Source organism: Nesoenas mayeri (assembly GCF_963082525.1).
Source record: "Nesoenas mayeri genome assembly, chromosome: 19".
Lineage (NCBI taxonomy): Eukaryota > Metazoa > Chordata > Aves > Columbiformes > Columbidae > Nesoenas > Nesoenas mayeri.
Window position 1 is genome coordinate 9,679,231 of NC_137568.1, and position 17,976 is coordinate 9,697,206.

The 17,976-nt window shown below is 42.6% G+C and overlaps 1 protein-coding gene across 1 annotated transcript in view; it reads right to left on the minus strand.

Annotated features, from left to right (window-relative positions):
- The window catches only part of SMURF2 (SMAD specific E3 ubiquitin protein ligase 2), a 56,651-nt gene extending 44,964 nt beyond the window's left edge, over positions 1 to 11,687 (minus strand). Inside the window, exon 1 of the mRNA XM_080356319.1 lies at positions 11,291 to 11,687. Coding sequence (XP_080212445.1) covers positions 11,291 to 11,342 — 52 coding nt within the window. The 5' untranslated portion in view covers positions 11,343 to 11,687. The remainder of the gene's footprint in view (positions 1 to 11,290) is intronic.
- Between the last annotated feature and the right edge of the window lie 6,289 nt (positions 11,688 to 17,976).

The window sequence follows — 17,976 nt, forward strand, 5'->3', positions numbered from 1 at the left end:
GCATCACAAGGGCTCCTCCACAGCTCCCTGGGAAGTAGTTCAGGCTTTCACAGGCCTTAAATCATAAAAAAGGGCATCAGGTGAAAAAAAAAATCAAGTATTTAATAGCTTTATAATTGCCCAAAGCTCAAGAAGGTGTGAAAACAAGCAGCTTTGGGGAAAGATGTCTCCACAGGAGCAAGTGTTTTGGCCTTGTATGAATCAAACATTGGGGGAAGAGAGAAGCCTTGTTGAGCATCAGCGAACACCGTGCAAACATGAAAACCATTTTAAAAGCTCACTTTTCATCATGGTTAGAGAATACTAAGTGTAAGTGAACTTAAAATGAAACCTTGTCGTTTCACCTTGTATCAGTTTACTTATTTTTAGTAATCATACTTCTGATAGCACTCATAACATCTCACTTGGTCTATATGAAGCCGTTTTCTGACCTGGGCTCTCAAAGCAACTTCAAACAGGACACGATGCGTTTCTGTTGCTGGAGCTACACCTGCCCGCTACGTGGAATTTCTCATTGGTTTCCTCCCTGTTTGAACTCTTTTGCAGACTCATACGTGGCGTGTGTTTAATATACAGAGAGAGTGAAGATCAAAGTTTTTCACAGCACAGGGAACTCAGTATAAACAAAGCACAGTTTATTTTATCAGCCCGCTACACAGCAAGCTGTTCCTGCACAAATCCATTGGTGACAAACTCTGTAAAATCAGAGAACCCCCCTCTTCTAGAGAGAAAACATATAATGCAAGACCCATCAGAGCACATAAATGATGGCTGCCACAGCTTTCTCCATTTGGTATTTCACATACTTGTCTTGACTCTAAAAAAGGTCAAATCCTCCATCCAACTAACTCATCACCAGCAAATAGTGCTTATCTGGAAAAAAAATTAATTGTAATTCCAAAACCTTTGTAAATTAGCGAAGGAAACATTAAGAACTACAAAACTCAATTATTATCACATATTACTCAACAGAAAGTATTCAGACCCTTTTAAAGCAAGAAAATAGCAGCGTTAATGAAGTGACCAAGACATCACAGCATTTCTTAGAATCAAGGATTAAAAAACAAACCACCAAACCAACCTTCAAGTTTGCTGAAGGCTGAAGAATTCCTTTTGTTCTACATATAAGGAGTAATCCTGATCTTATCTCCAAGCTTTTCTTAGAATTATGTTATAAATCATGGGCCACTTAGAAGCCAGCCCTTAATTCCCTCTTTCTTCTAGACAAGATCAAGGTGAACGTGTGGAGCAAAGGAACAGATGGGAGAAATTTTGGGATGGGTATTTTTTCCTGTTTGTTTTTAAACTTCTGTCCTCTACCCAACTGTAACCCCTTATGTTCTTTTGCATTTGATACACACCTTCTTATAAAAAACCTCTGCTACAGACAACAGCTTCTTGTACACAATATACTCAAATCAATCACTAACAGCAACACAGCAATGGCATTTCCCAGTTACAAAGCCAAGTGTTCAAAAGTTTGGGAACAGAGAATCTGGGCTGCCCCCGCGACCCTGTGTCACGTCCATTGCTGCAACACCACAGTCTGGGCACCAACAGATCCCCAGCGCCTCGTCCTGCCAAAAATCAGTCCCCGTCACCCCCTACGTGTCCCAGACAGCCCCTTGTTCCAGGTCACTCCCTTCTTCTCCACCCTCGTCCAACTTCTGAACCCTGTGCGTTCTGGTTACGCCTCTCCAGCCGTTCTCAGGCCTCTCTTCGCATCAGGAGCACAGCGCCGAGTTCAGCATTAAGAGGATGAGACCAACTCCCGGCCCAGCCATTTGTTAAACCGTGCACTACTCCTTACTTGGCTGATACAGAGATATCTGCCTATTACCACAGCCTCGCTTGATAGTGTTCCGGCCCAAGAAGAAAGGATTCACAAGAAAAAAGGATTTTTTAAAAAGATGAACAATATAATTTTCATCTCCTTCTTGAAATCGGTTGAATTTTAACAGGACTTTCCTAAAATAAATTCAGCCCAACATAGCTATTCAGCATGAAAAATGTCGGTGCTAACAGGCTGCTTAACAGCAACTGAAAAGAGTCTTATAATGGGAAGCGCTAACTATGGTTGGCGTTACGAACTCCAACTTGGTTCTACGAGTTCAGCTATAGTTATAAATTCCCCTGACAGCGAATAAAAAGATGTTGAGAGAGAGAGACAAAGCAATTCAAAATGGTGTTCCAATTACACGAAGCAGAAGCAACTGCAGGAACCAGTGCTCCTACTCACCACTTAGTGTGAACGTGACATTCAAAAGGGTCAGGTTGACCAGGGACAGTTTTGCTTCTCATGTACTCCTGCTCCATCTGAGAGATGCAGGTGGGTGCAGAACAAGAGCATCTCCAGTCTTGGTCCACACTAACAACTGTTTGAATATGGAGAGTGAAGTTTCTGAATTTGAATAAACTTACCCAAAATATAAAGCTTTTGAATGGGTCCAAAGTACTACTTCACATAGATTAAGTTACATTATGCTGATACACAGGAAATAGCTGACCTATTCTACAGGACGAACAATCCACCAGAGAAAAGGAACTTTCAGGAAAAAAATGATAAATATTGTAAGGAGAAATCTCAGGCACATATTCACAATGCCACATTCAGATTTCATAAATGAACAGAAATCTCTTCGTGATGTCTTGGCCGCAGAAGCAAGCAAGACATAGATAAATGTAAATACATATACAGTACCTCCCCAGGCAGAATAACCGCTGGCTGTTAGGGAAGGGAACAAAACAACTTCACCGTCTACCCTTGGAGACAGCGCTACAGAAATGTTAGGACCCTTTTAGCACCCCCTCGTAAGACAGGTATGGGGAGAACGCTGTGAATTGCGGGAACAGCTTAAGGAAGGGAGAAAAGGCTGGACAAATATTTTACAACAACCCAGGCACGCCGCCTGTACTACAGAAAACGACTGTTAAGTCACTTTTTCCTTCAAGGCCTTCTCTTTTCCTGTTGCAGAAGAAAGCAGAAACCAACAGCATTTTAAAACATCCTTTGACCTAGTTCTTCAGCAGAAATCCCAAATGTGAAAGAGTTTCACAGAAGAGAACACAACGTGACATCAGAATTTCAGAACAAATCTTGGCCACCCCTGCATTAGCAGGATAATAAAAATGTAAGCCCTTTAACTTTTTGACAAAAAGCACATAGCCAGCTATTTCAGGCAAAAGGGAAATACTGCATAGCATCTTGAATTTACAACAGCATTATTCTATACGAGCACACAGGCGCTTCCCCTGTGCAGCAGTATTAATTAGCTCCAACAGATATCAACACCAATTTTTCCTCATTCCACACATCCATACTTGACCAACAGTTTATTATCATAATGTGTAATATACACATTTGAAGATTCCGTTCAGCAACACCTTGTGCTTTACCAAACATCCAGAACTGCTACTTAGACATTTAGAAACGCCACGTACACAGCCCATGTGAAAGATGGCACTTCACATTTTTACAGTTGTTCATAGGTTTCAATTACCGTGAATTGTCCGCAATAGCCATATAAAACATTTTGGAACTTTCCACTAAAATCCTCTAAGTAAAAGTCCCACAAAATTTCCATTTTCACATGCATTATACCCTTCTTTAAAGTTTGGTCAATTAACATGTCATATACTGTGAACTCAGGCTTAAAGAAGGCAGTCATTTTTAATTTCAGAATTAGTAATGCTGAGCTCTCCAGCATACGGGAGGACCAGGTGCTTTATGGCCATTTAAATGGAGTACCTAACAACACCTGCATTTTGTATCTCTTCAAATAGACGTATTAATATTAGCATGAGGAAGATAAATGCTCAATATCTTTGGATTTTCACACTGAAAATGCAATCATGACTACTTGCCGAGGAGCAGCATTGGAACCAGCAGTGTGAAACGCAGACATTTCTGCATGTTTTAACCCAAGTACGGGAACCCACGTTTGCTTTCTGCTCCCACTATGAAGTGACACAAACCCGCGGGCACCTGCAGTGCCTGCAGCCAGCTCCTGAACATCCTGCCCCATTCTGTCCCGGCTTCACCTCCACACTTACCCTTTTTGCCTCTAAATGACACCATGTGCATAAGCCACCTCCTCCTTTAGAAAGAAGGTTCTTATTTCACACCTGGTAACACCTTTTATAAGCTAAGACAGAATTGCTTATTTTGCTGCTAGACAAAAAAGGACGATACCGTAATATTACTACACATAAGCACAATGCTACCGATTATTTAGTCCTGCGTACAGTTTCTATACAGAACCACAAACCTTTATCTTAATAAATCCACTAGGGAAAACAGCAGGTAAGAGCTTCTTACCTGGATGTAGTGGACTCTCTTTTACTAAAATTAAACATTTACTAAGTGCACTCCGTCTATTTTCCTCAGATCCTGGTATGCATAAAGCAGCAGTTTTACCACATGCAGTTTTAGAAGTGTACGGCCTGGTCTTTATTTATATTATAAAGAAATCACCAAACTGGCTCAAGTTTTCAGAAAACACCTCTACTACTACCAATGCAGATTCCCACCTTCAATTAAATACAAGCACAACTGCATCTATAACCGAACGTATGTATGCATCTATATATAAACCCCATATCGGATAGTTAGGTATGTTAAAAAGAAGTATCATTACAGCTATAATTAGTTACGACTCCACTTAACTCCATCGGTAATATTAAAATCTGGGTCAAGGCAGAATGAAAATGAGTGTATGTCATTATTTAATGCAATCAGCCCAGATACACCCCAGCCCCACGAACCGCCCGCTGTTCTGCAAACACCCAGCCGGCTTAACCCACCAGCCAACCCACAACAGGCCTCCTCTACACCCCATTAACATGAAAAAAAGGGGGATGAGAGGAAGAGGCTGATTTTAACTTGGATACGTTCCTCAGCCCACCCCATCTGGTAGCACAGGACAGAGCAGAGGGACACATTCATCCCCCAAAACGGTGCTGCGGGTTGGAAAGCATTCCCAGGGCACTGTCACTCCAGTGGTTGTGGCAAGACGGCATCACACGTGCTAATTTAAGCACAAATGGGAGAATCTGGGTACATATTTTTACCGTGACCTGTAAATTACATAGTCTGTGTGTGCTCTGCATATTTGAAGCAACTTAAATGAATTCATTATAGAAAGGGCACAGTGGAGCGGTCTGTACTGACAACACCAAAGCCGTGGTTGGAGCGACTCTCCCTTCCTGCAAGAAAACAATCCTTGTAAGTTGTGTTATATACATACTGGCCAAGAGTCATTCCAGAAAATTAACAGGATACAGTCACATAAACTCACATAAACCTCTATTTTTTCTTTCACTTTCAGAATTTTGAAAACGTGAACAACACTCCACCTAAGCCATACGCACTCACTTTTGGGGCTATCAGTCCTCCTGGTCTAGTTTGCAAAATAACCTATTTTAAATATTCTGAAGCAGGAAAAAATAACTGCTAAGAACGTGCAGGACGCTAAAATACAGCTGATAGTGCAGCACAAATATATAAGAGAACTGAACCCAATTCATCCCAAACACATAGTCTCAGAAGGCCCAAACCAGAATGTTTTCTGTGCATTTAAACTCAAGAGAAAAAATCTTCATGGGCAGAAAGTCAACAGATAGTGGCTCTAAATCCCACCTTCACCTGGTTTATACTTTTTATGATCTTGAGCGTGTCTATTCTCCATTCCGTATCAGTGTGCCCATTTAAACTTGGATGATAATGCCTAGCAATTTTGTCATGAGCTTCGTTATCTACAGACGAAGATTTCTTCATAGTTTTGAGTATTCTTATCTATGCTTTCATGGAAAGGATTTCAAGTTTAATTAACAAGAAAAAACCCAACAGTTTGCTTCCTTGAATACACTATTGCCCAATGTCCCGCAAGATTTTAACCCTCTTTCTGAAATAGGAACCGTGCTCTGCTCAAAGCAGACACACACTGGGGCTACCTTGATATACATTGTCTAATATTGAGATTAATCTCTACCTGAGTCACCTGAATGACCTCAGACATTGCACGTGCTGTGAGCATTTACAGTTTATATATTACAGCATGCATGTAATAGCCTGCGTAGTAATGTACTCGTGCCATTAAGCCAAGTCAGAAATCAGTTCATCTCATTATGTGATGAGGGGAGGGAAGACGCCCAAAGGAATCACCCACCTTCTCAAGAACCCTCAAGAAAGGTCTGGCCAATGGTGAGATGTCATTTTCAGTAAGATGGCAAAGCAAGGCCACACTTCAAAGCCATGAGATAAGCCAGAACAAAACATGAAAAGCTGTCTGCTTTTATGGATCAACTCATTCACCTTAAGGGCATAAAGACAAAATATCTTCATCTGGGGCCTGATCAGATTTTCAGTGTGATTAACAAATAAAAAAGCAAATAGAAAATAATTTGTCTCCACTAGTTGTGTTACTCAGCTAAATTCAGCCACATGGAGAGACATTATGGGACAGCTTAAATGTAACTGAAAAGTACTATTCTGAAAATTGCTTTAATTTTCAAAGATTAACATTAGGACTGCAGATTTCCCATACATCTCCTATATATGTCCCATATGTTACCTACACACATAAATCCTCTACTAGCTTCTACTGGATGCTTTCCTGATTCTACAGCCAAAGATGAACCCCTGGCCTTTTTGCTCTTTTAATTGGAGCTTCTGTAGAACTATTTTCCTACTATTATTTCCTCCCCCAAATCCTTTTTGATCTTTGTTTTCCTCGCCACAATACTCCATTATGTATCCTTTAACACAGATACGTAATTTTATACCTTTATGCAGATGAGTAAAACTTTGTCATAGAAGCCGAACCCATTGTAACAAGCAGTCAAGACTGCTCCATCCAGCTGCTTGGTTGTTTATTACAATTCTTTGGCGCCTGTGTGATCCACAACTGATTTATATCTATATAAATATCTATAAATATATACTGTATATATAAAAAGCATGTATATACACACACACTTCACGCTGATGAAAATACCGAGGGCCAAGCATCCATCAATCTCCCTCCGACCTGACTAGACACATGCCTATTGACTCTGTTACGACTGCGTCAGTTGGATCCACCTACCATGCAATTTATTGATTCTGATTTAAGTACTAGTTTTTAGTAAGTCATGTGTCATTAAGTCAAACACAGCTTCCATGAAGGAACCTCATTGTTTTACTGTTGACCCAAGCCTATCTAACTCTAGGCTGCTGGGAAAAGAGGCGGCCCTGCCCTCTTTTCAGCTTCTCCCATGCATCCCTCTCCTCCTATGCAAAAAACTGAGCTTTTCTTGGTAGGATTAGCTTGCAGCTCATCACATGGCCACACGGACACTGGAGTCAACACAAAACAGGGCCCAGAAAGTGAAGCCAGGGACTACAAAGCGAAGAAAACTCAAAACATCACTGACCTAAAACTGCACTACCATTTAACTAAGAAACCATAGATATAAGAAGCTACTTTATCAATCAATCAGTAATGCTGCTCCTACAATGAAGCTCTGCTATCCATAAACTTCACCCTGCTTCCAACAACACTAATGAGAATATCGGATTTAGACTAACCACTGTTTTCAATTGTATTCACTGTTAAATTGAACAAGCCAGTTTTGGAGATTCCACCTGATTTTGCAAAAAGAATATTCTGGCTTTTTCTAACAACTACACGCCCTTCTCAAGATATATTATTAGCATCACAAGACCTTCCATGAACTGATCAAAACCCAAAAGAGCAGCACTTCAACACTTTAACTCTGTAGGACAGAACCACCTTCCCCTAATTAGCAAACTCTGCCGGGAAACCTGAAAGCCCCGAGTAAGGAGGAGGAAAACCTGATCTAACAGCTCTTCGGGCCTACGATTCTCCACCAACAAAGCTCTTCCAGCTCATTCCAGTTTTATCCATGTGATATTTATTACCACTTTTTACAATACAGTGTCACTGTACTTTGTTGCTATTGAAGTACCTCGTTAGCTATTCTCTGACCCAAAAACTAGCTGTAACACACGAACTACAGACATTTCCGCATTAGCTTTTATCCAACTCAATACATTCTAGTGCCCCTGTAGTTTTCAGACTTCAAACATCTTCCTACTCAATAAAAACAGCCCTACCAACTTCACTGAGGTAACTCATTGATATAAGAGAAAGCAGTCAAATGCAACTATTTTGACATTAGATAATTCACAAATTAGGACATAAAATATTTACTGAGAAACTGAAAGCAACGGTCATTTCTCAGTTTTTTGAAGAATATAAAAATCAATGCACTTCAACATGGGAGGGTGGAAGAAAGCACAGTATATTCCACCTGAGAGTATGACACATTCACCAATTCAACACAAGACTAAGGAAAATCAGCAAGAATGGAAGGGGACGACTGCACTTGCAGCTTTTGTAGACTCGGATACACTCAGGACAGGACTAGATCAAATGGTGCTAAAAACGTCACAAACTTTCCTTACATTACAGCTTCCTTGGATAACATTATTATAAGCTGCTAAGATAAATTCTGGAGAAGACCAGTGCAATTCTAGACTTGGGCATATTTAAATTACACTGCTTGTATGTTAATCAGAAACAAGCATTTACACTTCATTCTAGAAGTGAAGTATCATCAGAAGTACCATCTTCAGATTTTCACTATTATCCAGCCATTTTCTAGCTCAAGATTGTGCAAAATGCATCGACATACGTACCACTAAAGATTCAAGTGATATCTACGCCAGACAACCAAACCTAGGAATAACCTTTTATAATAAATATATAACACAGATGTAAACTAAATACAAACTTACTAGAAGTATGCCACCGCTGTGGTTTTTCTCTGTTATGGAACCCAGACCTAAATAAACTGTTAAACACTTAGTGTAAAGGTATGCCAAACATTTCTCAGAACTTTCTTAAGGTCCCAACAAAGAATCAACCTCTTTTTTTTGCAAAATGAGGCCTAGGTTAAATATTTTATTTGGCTCCTCAAGATGGCCTGAGAAGTTGGGCACCAGCTCCAGATCAGTTCTTGGACTCACATCAAACATTATCCTGTCATTTATCCAGTCAGTCAAAACAATGTTTTCCATCTAAACCTTTAATGTTTATGTCCTGAAAAACTGCTAATTGAATCCAGTTCTTGAAATCCATTTCTTAATCTATACCATCTAATTTAGAGATAATGAACAGAAACGATAAGCGTGATACAATAATTGCAGAATTAATCCTATAAATATTCAAGCCAAAACAGAAGACTGCTAGTTTCATTCAGCCAAAGAAAATTAAGATTAAATAGCATTTGTCAGTTCGAGAATAAACTTTTAAAAACTCTGGATATACAGATTCTTTTAATTCCAAACAGTTTTAGAATTCAAGAGCCCTCAAACTGCTTTTCCAATCAAAAAGGGTAATCAAAACCACGCAGAACACTCCAAACTATTCCTAGGCAAGAACTGACGACATGTCAGCTGACTTAATGAAAATCAATGTTTTTCTTAAACATGTAAAGCTTCCTCACAACAAATGAACCTATGTGAAACAACTCACAATAAGCTAATGCATAAAACACCTCAAGCCTTTTTAACTTGAGTAATATAGGCCGATGTGTCATGTAAACTTCAAGTAACACAACTGGTGCTCAGCAACTGCTGGAGCTGCTCACCCCGCCACAGGCCCTAGACAGACAATTTCGCCTGTGCTGTGTAATCCATTCCTAAAATGTAAGACAAAAACTCAGAAATGCTCCTTTAGCTCGTACCTGCTCCTTCGGGACACTGACCGCACAACTAAAAGTCAGCGTGTAAAGTGACCGCCTGTTTCTTGCTCACAGTCACACTCTCCATTACACTTCTATTTTGTGACAGACACGATTTCATTATAGGCTTGATCCTTCGTAAAAATAAATAAGCAGCAAAATAGGACACAAAATCCAAAGGTGAGAAAGACAACTCTGTAAACGGTATTTCCCTTGTTTTTACATAAGGCTACAGATCATTTTTAATATTTCAAAGATAAGCAAGTCTAAGCACCCACTGCTCAGGAAAAGGGTATTAAAGCACCGCATCAGTGAAGCAATAACCTGAAGAGGAAGCTACAAAACACTCCATAAAAACAAGGCAGCACTGTTCCAGCTACACTGATTTTAAGAGTTTTATTTCTCAGTGTAATACATGGACACTCGCAGATCTCCACGAAACTACATTATAAATTTAGTCCAAGTATTTCCAAAGTAAAACATAAGCAGATCCATTTTACTTGCTCCATAAAAAAATAACACACTTCAAAAAATAACTATGAAAACATCTCCATTAGACATTAAACTTGAACTATTTCACACGCACCTTAAGTAAATATATCAACTCTTTTAGCATTTTTAAAAACATTTGTTTTGCAAGCTGGTTGCATACACTATGTGCAGAGAACACTATTGACAGTGCTATCTATTATTTTCTAATCTCTTACCTTCATGCACTGACACTTGAGAAAACAAAATACTGTTTTTCTCCTAAGGGATTTACAATACTTTAAAGCAGCTCTTTTCTTTAAAGTCTTCTGTATTTTTTTCGAGAAAGCTCTAGCAGAACTTCTAAGAGTTTTTCTCTAAACCTATTTACATGGGTTCTTATATGGAAAGGAATATAGTTGTATGTATTTAGTAACAACTTGTTTTCCTTCGAAGCACGCAGGTGAACAGTTTTTATGATATTTTAAAGTATTAGAGGTCAAGTGGTCATCTGGAAGAGGGCAGCATAAGGCACTTTACCACACGAACTGTGTAGAATCTTAACTGAGGAAGTTGGTTTAAAAAAAAACACACAGAGACACACCAACAACAAACAAAGAGATCAAAACAAAGTGACAGTTTCTTTGGAGTTTACGCGGAGAGGACAAAGTGGAGCGGGCAGAGGCGGGGGGCGCTGAGGAAGAGGAGACGGTGCCGGTGTCCGCGGCGCGCAGCGGCCGCTCCCCCGGCCCGGAGCCCCCGGCGGGCTGTGGGGGGCCCGGCCCGGCCCGGCCGGCGGCACCGCCGCCCCGCAGCCCGCACGGCCGCGTTGTTCCGGACCCCGCTCACCGCCTCCTTCCCCCCGAGGCCTGAGCGGCTCCTCCTGCCCCAGGTTCAACCTCAAAGACACATGGAGGCAGCGCTGCCGCCCCTCCAGCTGGGCTCCCGCAGCCCCGCTCCCCCGGCAGCCCCCGCCGCTCGCCGCTTCCTCCGGCCCTTCCTGCCCTCCCCGCGGCCCGCCCGGCGCCCGAGCAGCCCCGGCAAGGCCCGGCGGAGCCCGCCCGCTCAGCCTCACCTGTCAGTCGCAGCTTGACGGGCCCGTTCCGCCGGGCCCCTTGGTTGGACATGTCCCCGGCCGCTCCGCGGGCTCGGCGCTGCCTTGCCCGGGGCTCCCCCTGCCTCTGGGTCCGGGAAGGGAGACGGGGGGGAGGGGAGGCGCTAATGGAGTCGGGCTGGGCGCTCAGGGCAGCGGCGGCCGCCGGAGGAGGAGGAGAAGCCCGGATGTGCCCAGCGTCGCCATGAGCGGGGCCGAGGAGGAGGCGGAGGAGGAGACGCGGCCGCCTTCCCCGCTTCCCTCCGCTTCCCCGCCCCCTCGCCGGGAGCCCGGGCGCCGAGCACAACAAAGCCGGGGACGGAGCCACACGGCGGACGGACAGCCAGCCAGCCAGACAGACAGACAGCCGCCTCCCCTCCCCTGGCCTGCCCCCGGGGAGCCCGCCCGCCCCCCGCCGGGCAGGAGGAGCCGGCCCCGCCTCGGGCTCTGCCCGGGGATGCTGGACGGGGAGCCGAGTCAGGTGGCGGCGACATTTGGGATCCTCCTCGGGACAACCGGGGGGTCGGGGGCGCCGGGTGAATTGTCACGGCTGAGGGGAGCGGGGGACGGTGACAGTGAAAGTTGCGGGGGTTTGGGACAGGAGAATCAAAGGTACAAACGGGAGAGGACCGCAGGGGTGAGGATTCAAAGCCAGGCTGAACTGTGCGCGGCCACACTCGGGGTGGTGTCTCCATGGACAGAGTGTGACAGACTGGCTGTGGAAACTCTTAAACTTTGGACCAATTCGCAGCTTGTCTGCGGTTGTAGAAATCTCCCCGTTCTGTGAACTGCTGTTCTCAAAATAATAATAATAATAATAATAATAAATTGAAAATGCCGTGTGGCCTAATTTAACTCCCATCCCAGAGGAAAGTTGGCTTGGCAGAGTTTTCCCAGCGTGGCGGGAGCTCCACATGGGCCAAAGGGGCAGCCCAAGGGTGGGAAGAGCTCCCAGGGAAGATACACAGGTTGTAGCAGTAAAATTCACCTTAAAAGATAGAGCTAATAAACCACACACCTATTCTTACCAACAGCCTTACTAATATTCCGTGCGTTGTGCGCACAACTCATGCGGTTGTGTCATTGCACTGGCTTCTTCCTGCTGAGGCAACGTGTAGTGTTGTCATGGGCGGTCATAGATTAGGATCCAACCTATGGATCAGGATCCAAACACGGGATGAAACAACGGCTGCTGCGTCACAGAGTTTATAATGTGGCTTCTATACGGCCCAGGAGGTTTTCTGTCTGGAAGTACGTACACAGAACTGAGCAGACTGATGTTTCCTTCCTCCCGAACTGTGTCTGAATCTGCAGGTTCTTCTAGGTGGAAGTTTTCCGTGCTTCCCACACTCGTGTTCCTGTGTCACTTCACCCAGGAGCAGAGGAGTACTGGCTTGATTCATTGCTGACCCACTGTTCCAAGGCAAAAGACCTCGAAACAAGTTTAAACTTTGTGCTAAACGCAGACACAACGTATCTGCTGATTTTGTGGCATATACGCCGCACGGAAACAGTGAAAAAGTTCCTTTATAATAGTTACGTAAATCCATACACACCTCAAAGACATTCCAGGCGTCCTGATTCCTGCATTTAAAAAAAAAAGAAAAGGAGAAAAATCAGTCTTCATAATTGGAGGTCACACTATTAAAGTTTCAATCTCTTGCAAATTCACATGGCCAGATAATTATCGCTTTCTAAAACCGACTATATGAAGCAAATGGGTGATGGTTTGCAAATATTGCGACATTACCCGGCCACTGCTGAACCGAGTAGAAAAGCAATATATAAAGCCACTTTCACATATTTAGCATATTTCTAGGTTACTCTAGATTTTTCCTGAAGTGATGATTATTTGTTTCGGGGGCCTTGCAGTGCACTCTGGACCCAGCATTCAATAATGCTGATATAATTTGACAAAAGTATTTAATGTTGTGTTAAACATAGCACTCTTGCTACATGATCTTTTTCTAATGGATAACCAGTGTGTCAGACTTTCATTGCAGTGCTAATGTTTAAAAAAAATAAAACAACAGAACTATTTGGGTTAAATATAGTATTTAATTGCTCAGTAGGTATATGAACATTTGAATGCTTTCATTAAAAGTGTTTTTTAAAGGTCATGAAGTGTAATTAGATTCATGCTGCTTTTCAGAAAGCAACTTGCGGATCTATTTTTTTCGTAAGATTTTTGGATAGGCTGCTCAATTTTCATCAAAATTACTGTGATATATTCCAAGTGTTAGAGCATTAATTGACACTTAGTGCATTTGAATCAGTATATAAAAATGCAATGGCCACAAAATTGCTGCTACTGCCGTGCATTTTTAAAAATATGTGCAAAGTTCATTGTATTTATTTTTAAATACACCTACACGACTTGAGCTTTTTTGCTAATACATCCCAAATGTGTTGGTGACACATAAGAAAGTCCCATACAGAATGTATTTAGTAGCATGAGAGAAGAGGGGCTTTAGCTCTCATTAGCACCTGCAGGCATGGTGTCCCATTTAGGTCAGGACTAACACAGGTAAGTACGACCTAGATCAGGTTGCTCTTGGACAAACACACCGGATGCAGACTGCTCACTTCTTCCCTTCTGGCTGTGATAAGCATTGCAATGGCTGCACCTTGGCTGTCCTACAGATGCTTCTGTCCCATTATATCTCCTCGTTCTATAGGGAAATCAGCATTTTTATTCGTCGCTCCCCTTCACTGTGTAGAATTCCAAGCAGAATATAAGAGGAGCAGCTCTGTGAGGGATCTGAGCAAGACCTGCAGCGAGCAGAGGTCAGGAAGCCTTGCAAAGCACCAAGAACTGCAGGGAATATCAGAGACCACAGATACTGACAGTACCTGATGACTGGAAGTGCTACTTTTCCAACAGAAGAATTCCACGTGAACGTTGTGATCCAGAGTTTCTCATGCCAGTGCTATCCCCCAAGTTCTCAAAATACTCTCAGATTAATGAAACGGGCATCTTGCTGATCCTGCTTTAGGTTTTAGAAGCCAACAGTTTACAGTAAATTTTGTCTTTATGCAGTCCCGTTTCAAGGGCGAGAAGAGGTTTCGTGCTTCAGAGTGCTGATCTTGTGAGGTAAGCAAGCAAATCTCATCATTAGCGGCTGACAAGTGATCCGTGTTTCACTCTGGGCTGATATCATTGAGCAACAAATCCTTTCGAGATGAGGTAGGCGGCTCAGGTCCGGAGGGAAGGGAGTGCCTTGCGTCACCCCGCGGCTCACGGCTTGGACGGCAGCCCCGTGCTGGACGCCCGAGCGACTCCCACCGCTGCTCTGCAGCCACAGGTCACCCACCGAGGCACAGGAGGAGCTGGAGGGAAAGGGGGTGAGCTCAGACATCCTTAGGACACCAACAGGGCTGCAGAGGAGTCCATAAGGACAAAATAATGTCATAGTGAAACTTTTGGAGAAGTATGTAGAGAAACAAAACCTCCTTTTGTTCTGTAGCTTTGATTTCCTGAACTTCCCAATAGGAAGAAAAAGGCGGCCTCGCATTCACGGATATTTCTCAAAGGATTTAGTTGTTTTGGACACCGAGAAATGTGAACAAACACCTTTAATCAAATAGTGTTAACTTTCACAAAAAAGATAGTTGTAGGTAGTTTTTTGGAGGTGAGGAAATGGGAGACTGCACTCGAAACTCATTCCTCAGCATGCGTTCGAAGTAAATCAACATGTAAGAATCACATTCTGTTTCTTTCTGTATAGAGCTCTAATCACAGCGCATTCCTTCAGCAGTAACGAGAGCTGGCTGGTGTTATATCACATTTTTCCCAGCTTCTGTGATGATATCAAGAAAGCAAAAGTCATGCCCCTATTGTTAAGCCTTTGTGAGTAAATTAAAAGGTTAAACCATTGTTTTCCTAAGACAATTTTTAAAAAGAAATATATGAAAAATTATCCAGATTGTGTTTCTTTCTACTAGTCTTCATTTACTCAATTTCCCAGAGCCTGTCATGGATTACAGACATTACCCCTGGACATCATGAAGTTAAAGACAGAGGTGACCAGGAGAGAATTACGCTTCCATTTCCTTTGTCTCTATGGTATATTGCAGTTGCATGTGCGACTGTTCATGCTAAATGCCAGGTTTTGCCACCTAATTGCATAGTTCTGAGAATAAAAGTGGTGCAGCAGTATACACCTAGGCAACCCCATTGAGATTTAAATTTATCAGGTCCAATTTCATCTGAAGAGAAATAAATTTGAAGTATTTTTCACAAGTTTGTTCCCTGACTTATCACATCAATATTTTTCTTTCTTGGTAAAGTGTTGTTAATATTGGGGAAAAAAAAAATAACATAAAAAAAATAAATTGTGAAGAATAATTAACATTTCTACTGTAAGTGTTCCCTCCCTCTTTCTCAATTTGTCTGATTAACTCATTCCCTATCAAAGCATTCCTGCTTATTGCTTTGCAAAGCATCATTTTAGAGCAGCCTTCATTTGTGTGCCTGCCATTGTATCGTACTTTTCACTAGCTTGTTCTGTCTATTAACAGCAAGGGTCTGCAAAGCAAGGACTTTCTCTTGTTGTGTTAATACGGTGCCTAATAACAAACAGGCCTTACCTAAGCTGGTGTCCCAACACACTGCTTAGTAAAATCAAGTCATTAGATGAGCAGCCTTGACCTGCTCCATCAACACCTTTGCTTACAACGGGCATCATTCTCCCAGTCTGCCTCACTGGCATAGGTTTTGCTTTTAATCCTGCTCTAATCCATTCATAACTTCTTACTGTAGCAAAAGTACTTCCTAAATTCATTGCAGATCCATCACATTTTGGTCGTGTTCCCAAACGGAATCTGTCCTCTGTGGGGCTTTCGGTCGCCTTCCCCGCCGCTGTTCCGTACAAAAGGATCAAACTCTACCGAAATCGTCTATAAAGTGGTTACGCATTTCAGGAAGACTTGGAACAGATAGTTTCACTTTGCATGAGATTCCTTATGTCCCTTTGCAGGTAATTAAAATTATCAGACTGGTCCATAGTTTTCGCTGCGGGTGAGCTGAAAAATGACATGATTCAGATGCACATGCTTAAATATCTGGTTTAACTTTGTCACCGTTACTACTCAGGGACAAAGAACATTAATGGAAGACATACCTATCCATTGTAGGATGAAGAAACATGTCTAGACAGGGGCTCTGGTTCTCACTTTGACTCCCTTTGGCATGCACAGACAACATTTATGCAAGAGGTCAAGATTCAATGCGTTTCTCAAGCTAGAGCTTGACACGAAGCTTTTCAGGAGAAGAAACTAGGAAGGAAATCTCCACCCATATGCTGGCCACTGAAAAGGGGACCGAAGCCTGGAGCAGCAGACACCATGGCCCTCCGAGACAGGATGTGTCTTGGGGAAATGATGTGTCTCTGAAGGGAAATGACTGCAGCTGTGGCTACAAAAAAATGCACGAGCTCCCGTATCACAGAATTTTCCAGTGGTTAGTCACTAAGATAACTTCTAAGTCCATCCATCCAGAACAGATTAGTAACTGATGCACAGATATTCCATGCAGTTCTTTAGTCATGTTATTTCCTCGTGTCCTGCAGGACAGCGCTATCCTAGTGCGACTTTATAAGAAGAAGAAAAAAAGGCAGATTTTAAAGAGACAGGCATTGAACATGGAATAAATAGATGCATTGCTTTATATTTTAGTAATAGCCACAAGCTAAAATTTGCTTTCTGAAAGAGGTAAATCTACCATGAGAAACTATGTCCCGGTGCTTGGGCAAGTGACCGAATTACAGTTGCGTTCAAGCCCCAGCCCCGTTTTCCAGCTCAAGTCACACGGCACTTTTACCAGCCCAGGACAAATGGTAGCGCCTGGTTTTGCCAACTCGGAGTAGAAACTACATCTTCAAAAGTCCTCGGCCAAAACCAAGGTTTATTTGTGAAAAACATTTCCTTTATTCTCCCACGATTTCCATTTATTTAGCCATAAAATACTGTTGATAACACCATTTCTTTACCAGACTCTTGGATGACCAGCTTTGTCAAGCGCTTTGAGAGCTACATGCTCAGTATTCCCACTGAAGTTACTAAGGTTTCCTGAAGAACCGCATGTTCCCTCATGCAACTGCTCTGCAGGACCTTCTCATGTTGCTTTGTGACCAAAGCAACTCTAGAATCTCCTCCTTACATTTGGCTGACATAAATAGGTTTATAAAAGACCTTATGGAATGAGGCAGTTGGAAGCAGTCTCCTTGGAGTGATACGGATCAAGAATTTACTACTGTACTACAGTATCTGTCTCCGGATATTGTCTGATTCAACTTGACACTGTGTATTTGTCCCAGTGGTGTGTAGCTTAGACAAATGAAGTGTTACTAGGAAGACTGTCAGCCCAAACAAGCATTTAGGAGAGTTGACATACAGCCCTCTTTTTGACCAAACTGTATTATTTAGCCACTGAAAGAATAACAAACCTTCTCTAATCTTTCCTATCTGCTGTGGCCCAGCATCAATTTGAAATAACAATTCTGTTGCCTGCAAAAGATGAGTTGTAAAATCTCCTATTTTTTAAGTCTTGCTGAGTCTTGTTTCGGCTGATACTGAGAGGGGTGCGAAAAGCTGACTCAGTGCTGCTGCTCTAAATTCACCTCTTAGACGCTGCTGATCAACCGTGATGCACTGGAAGGTAACAGCCA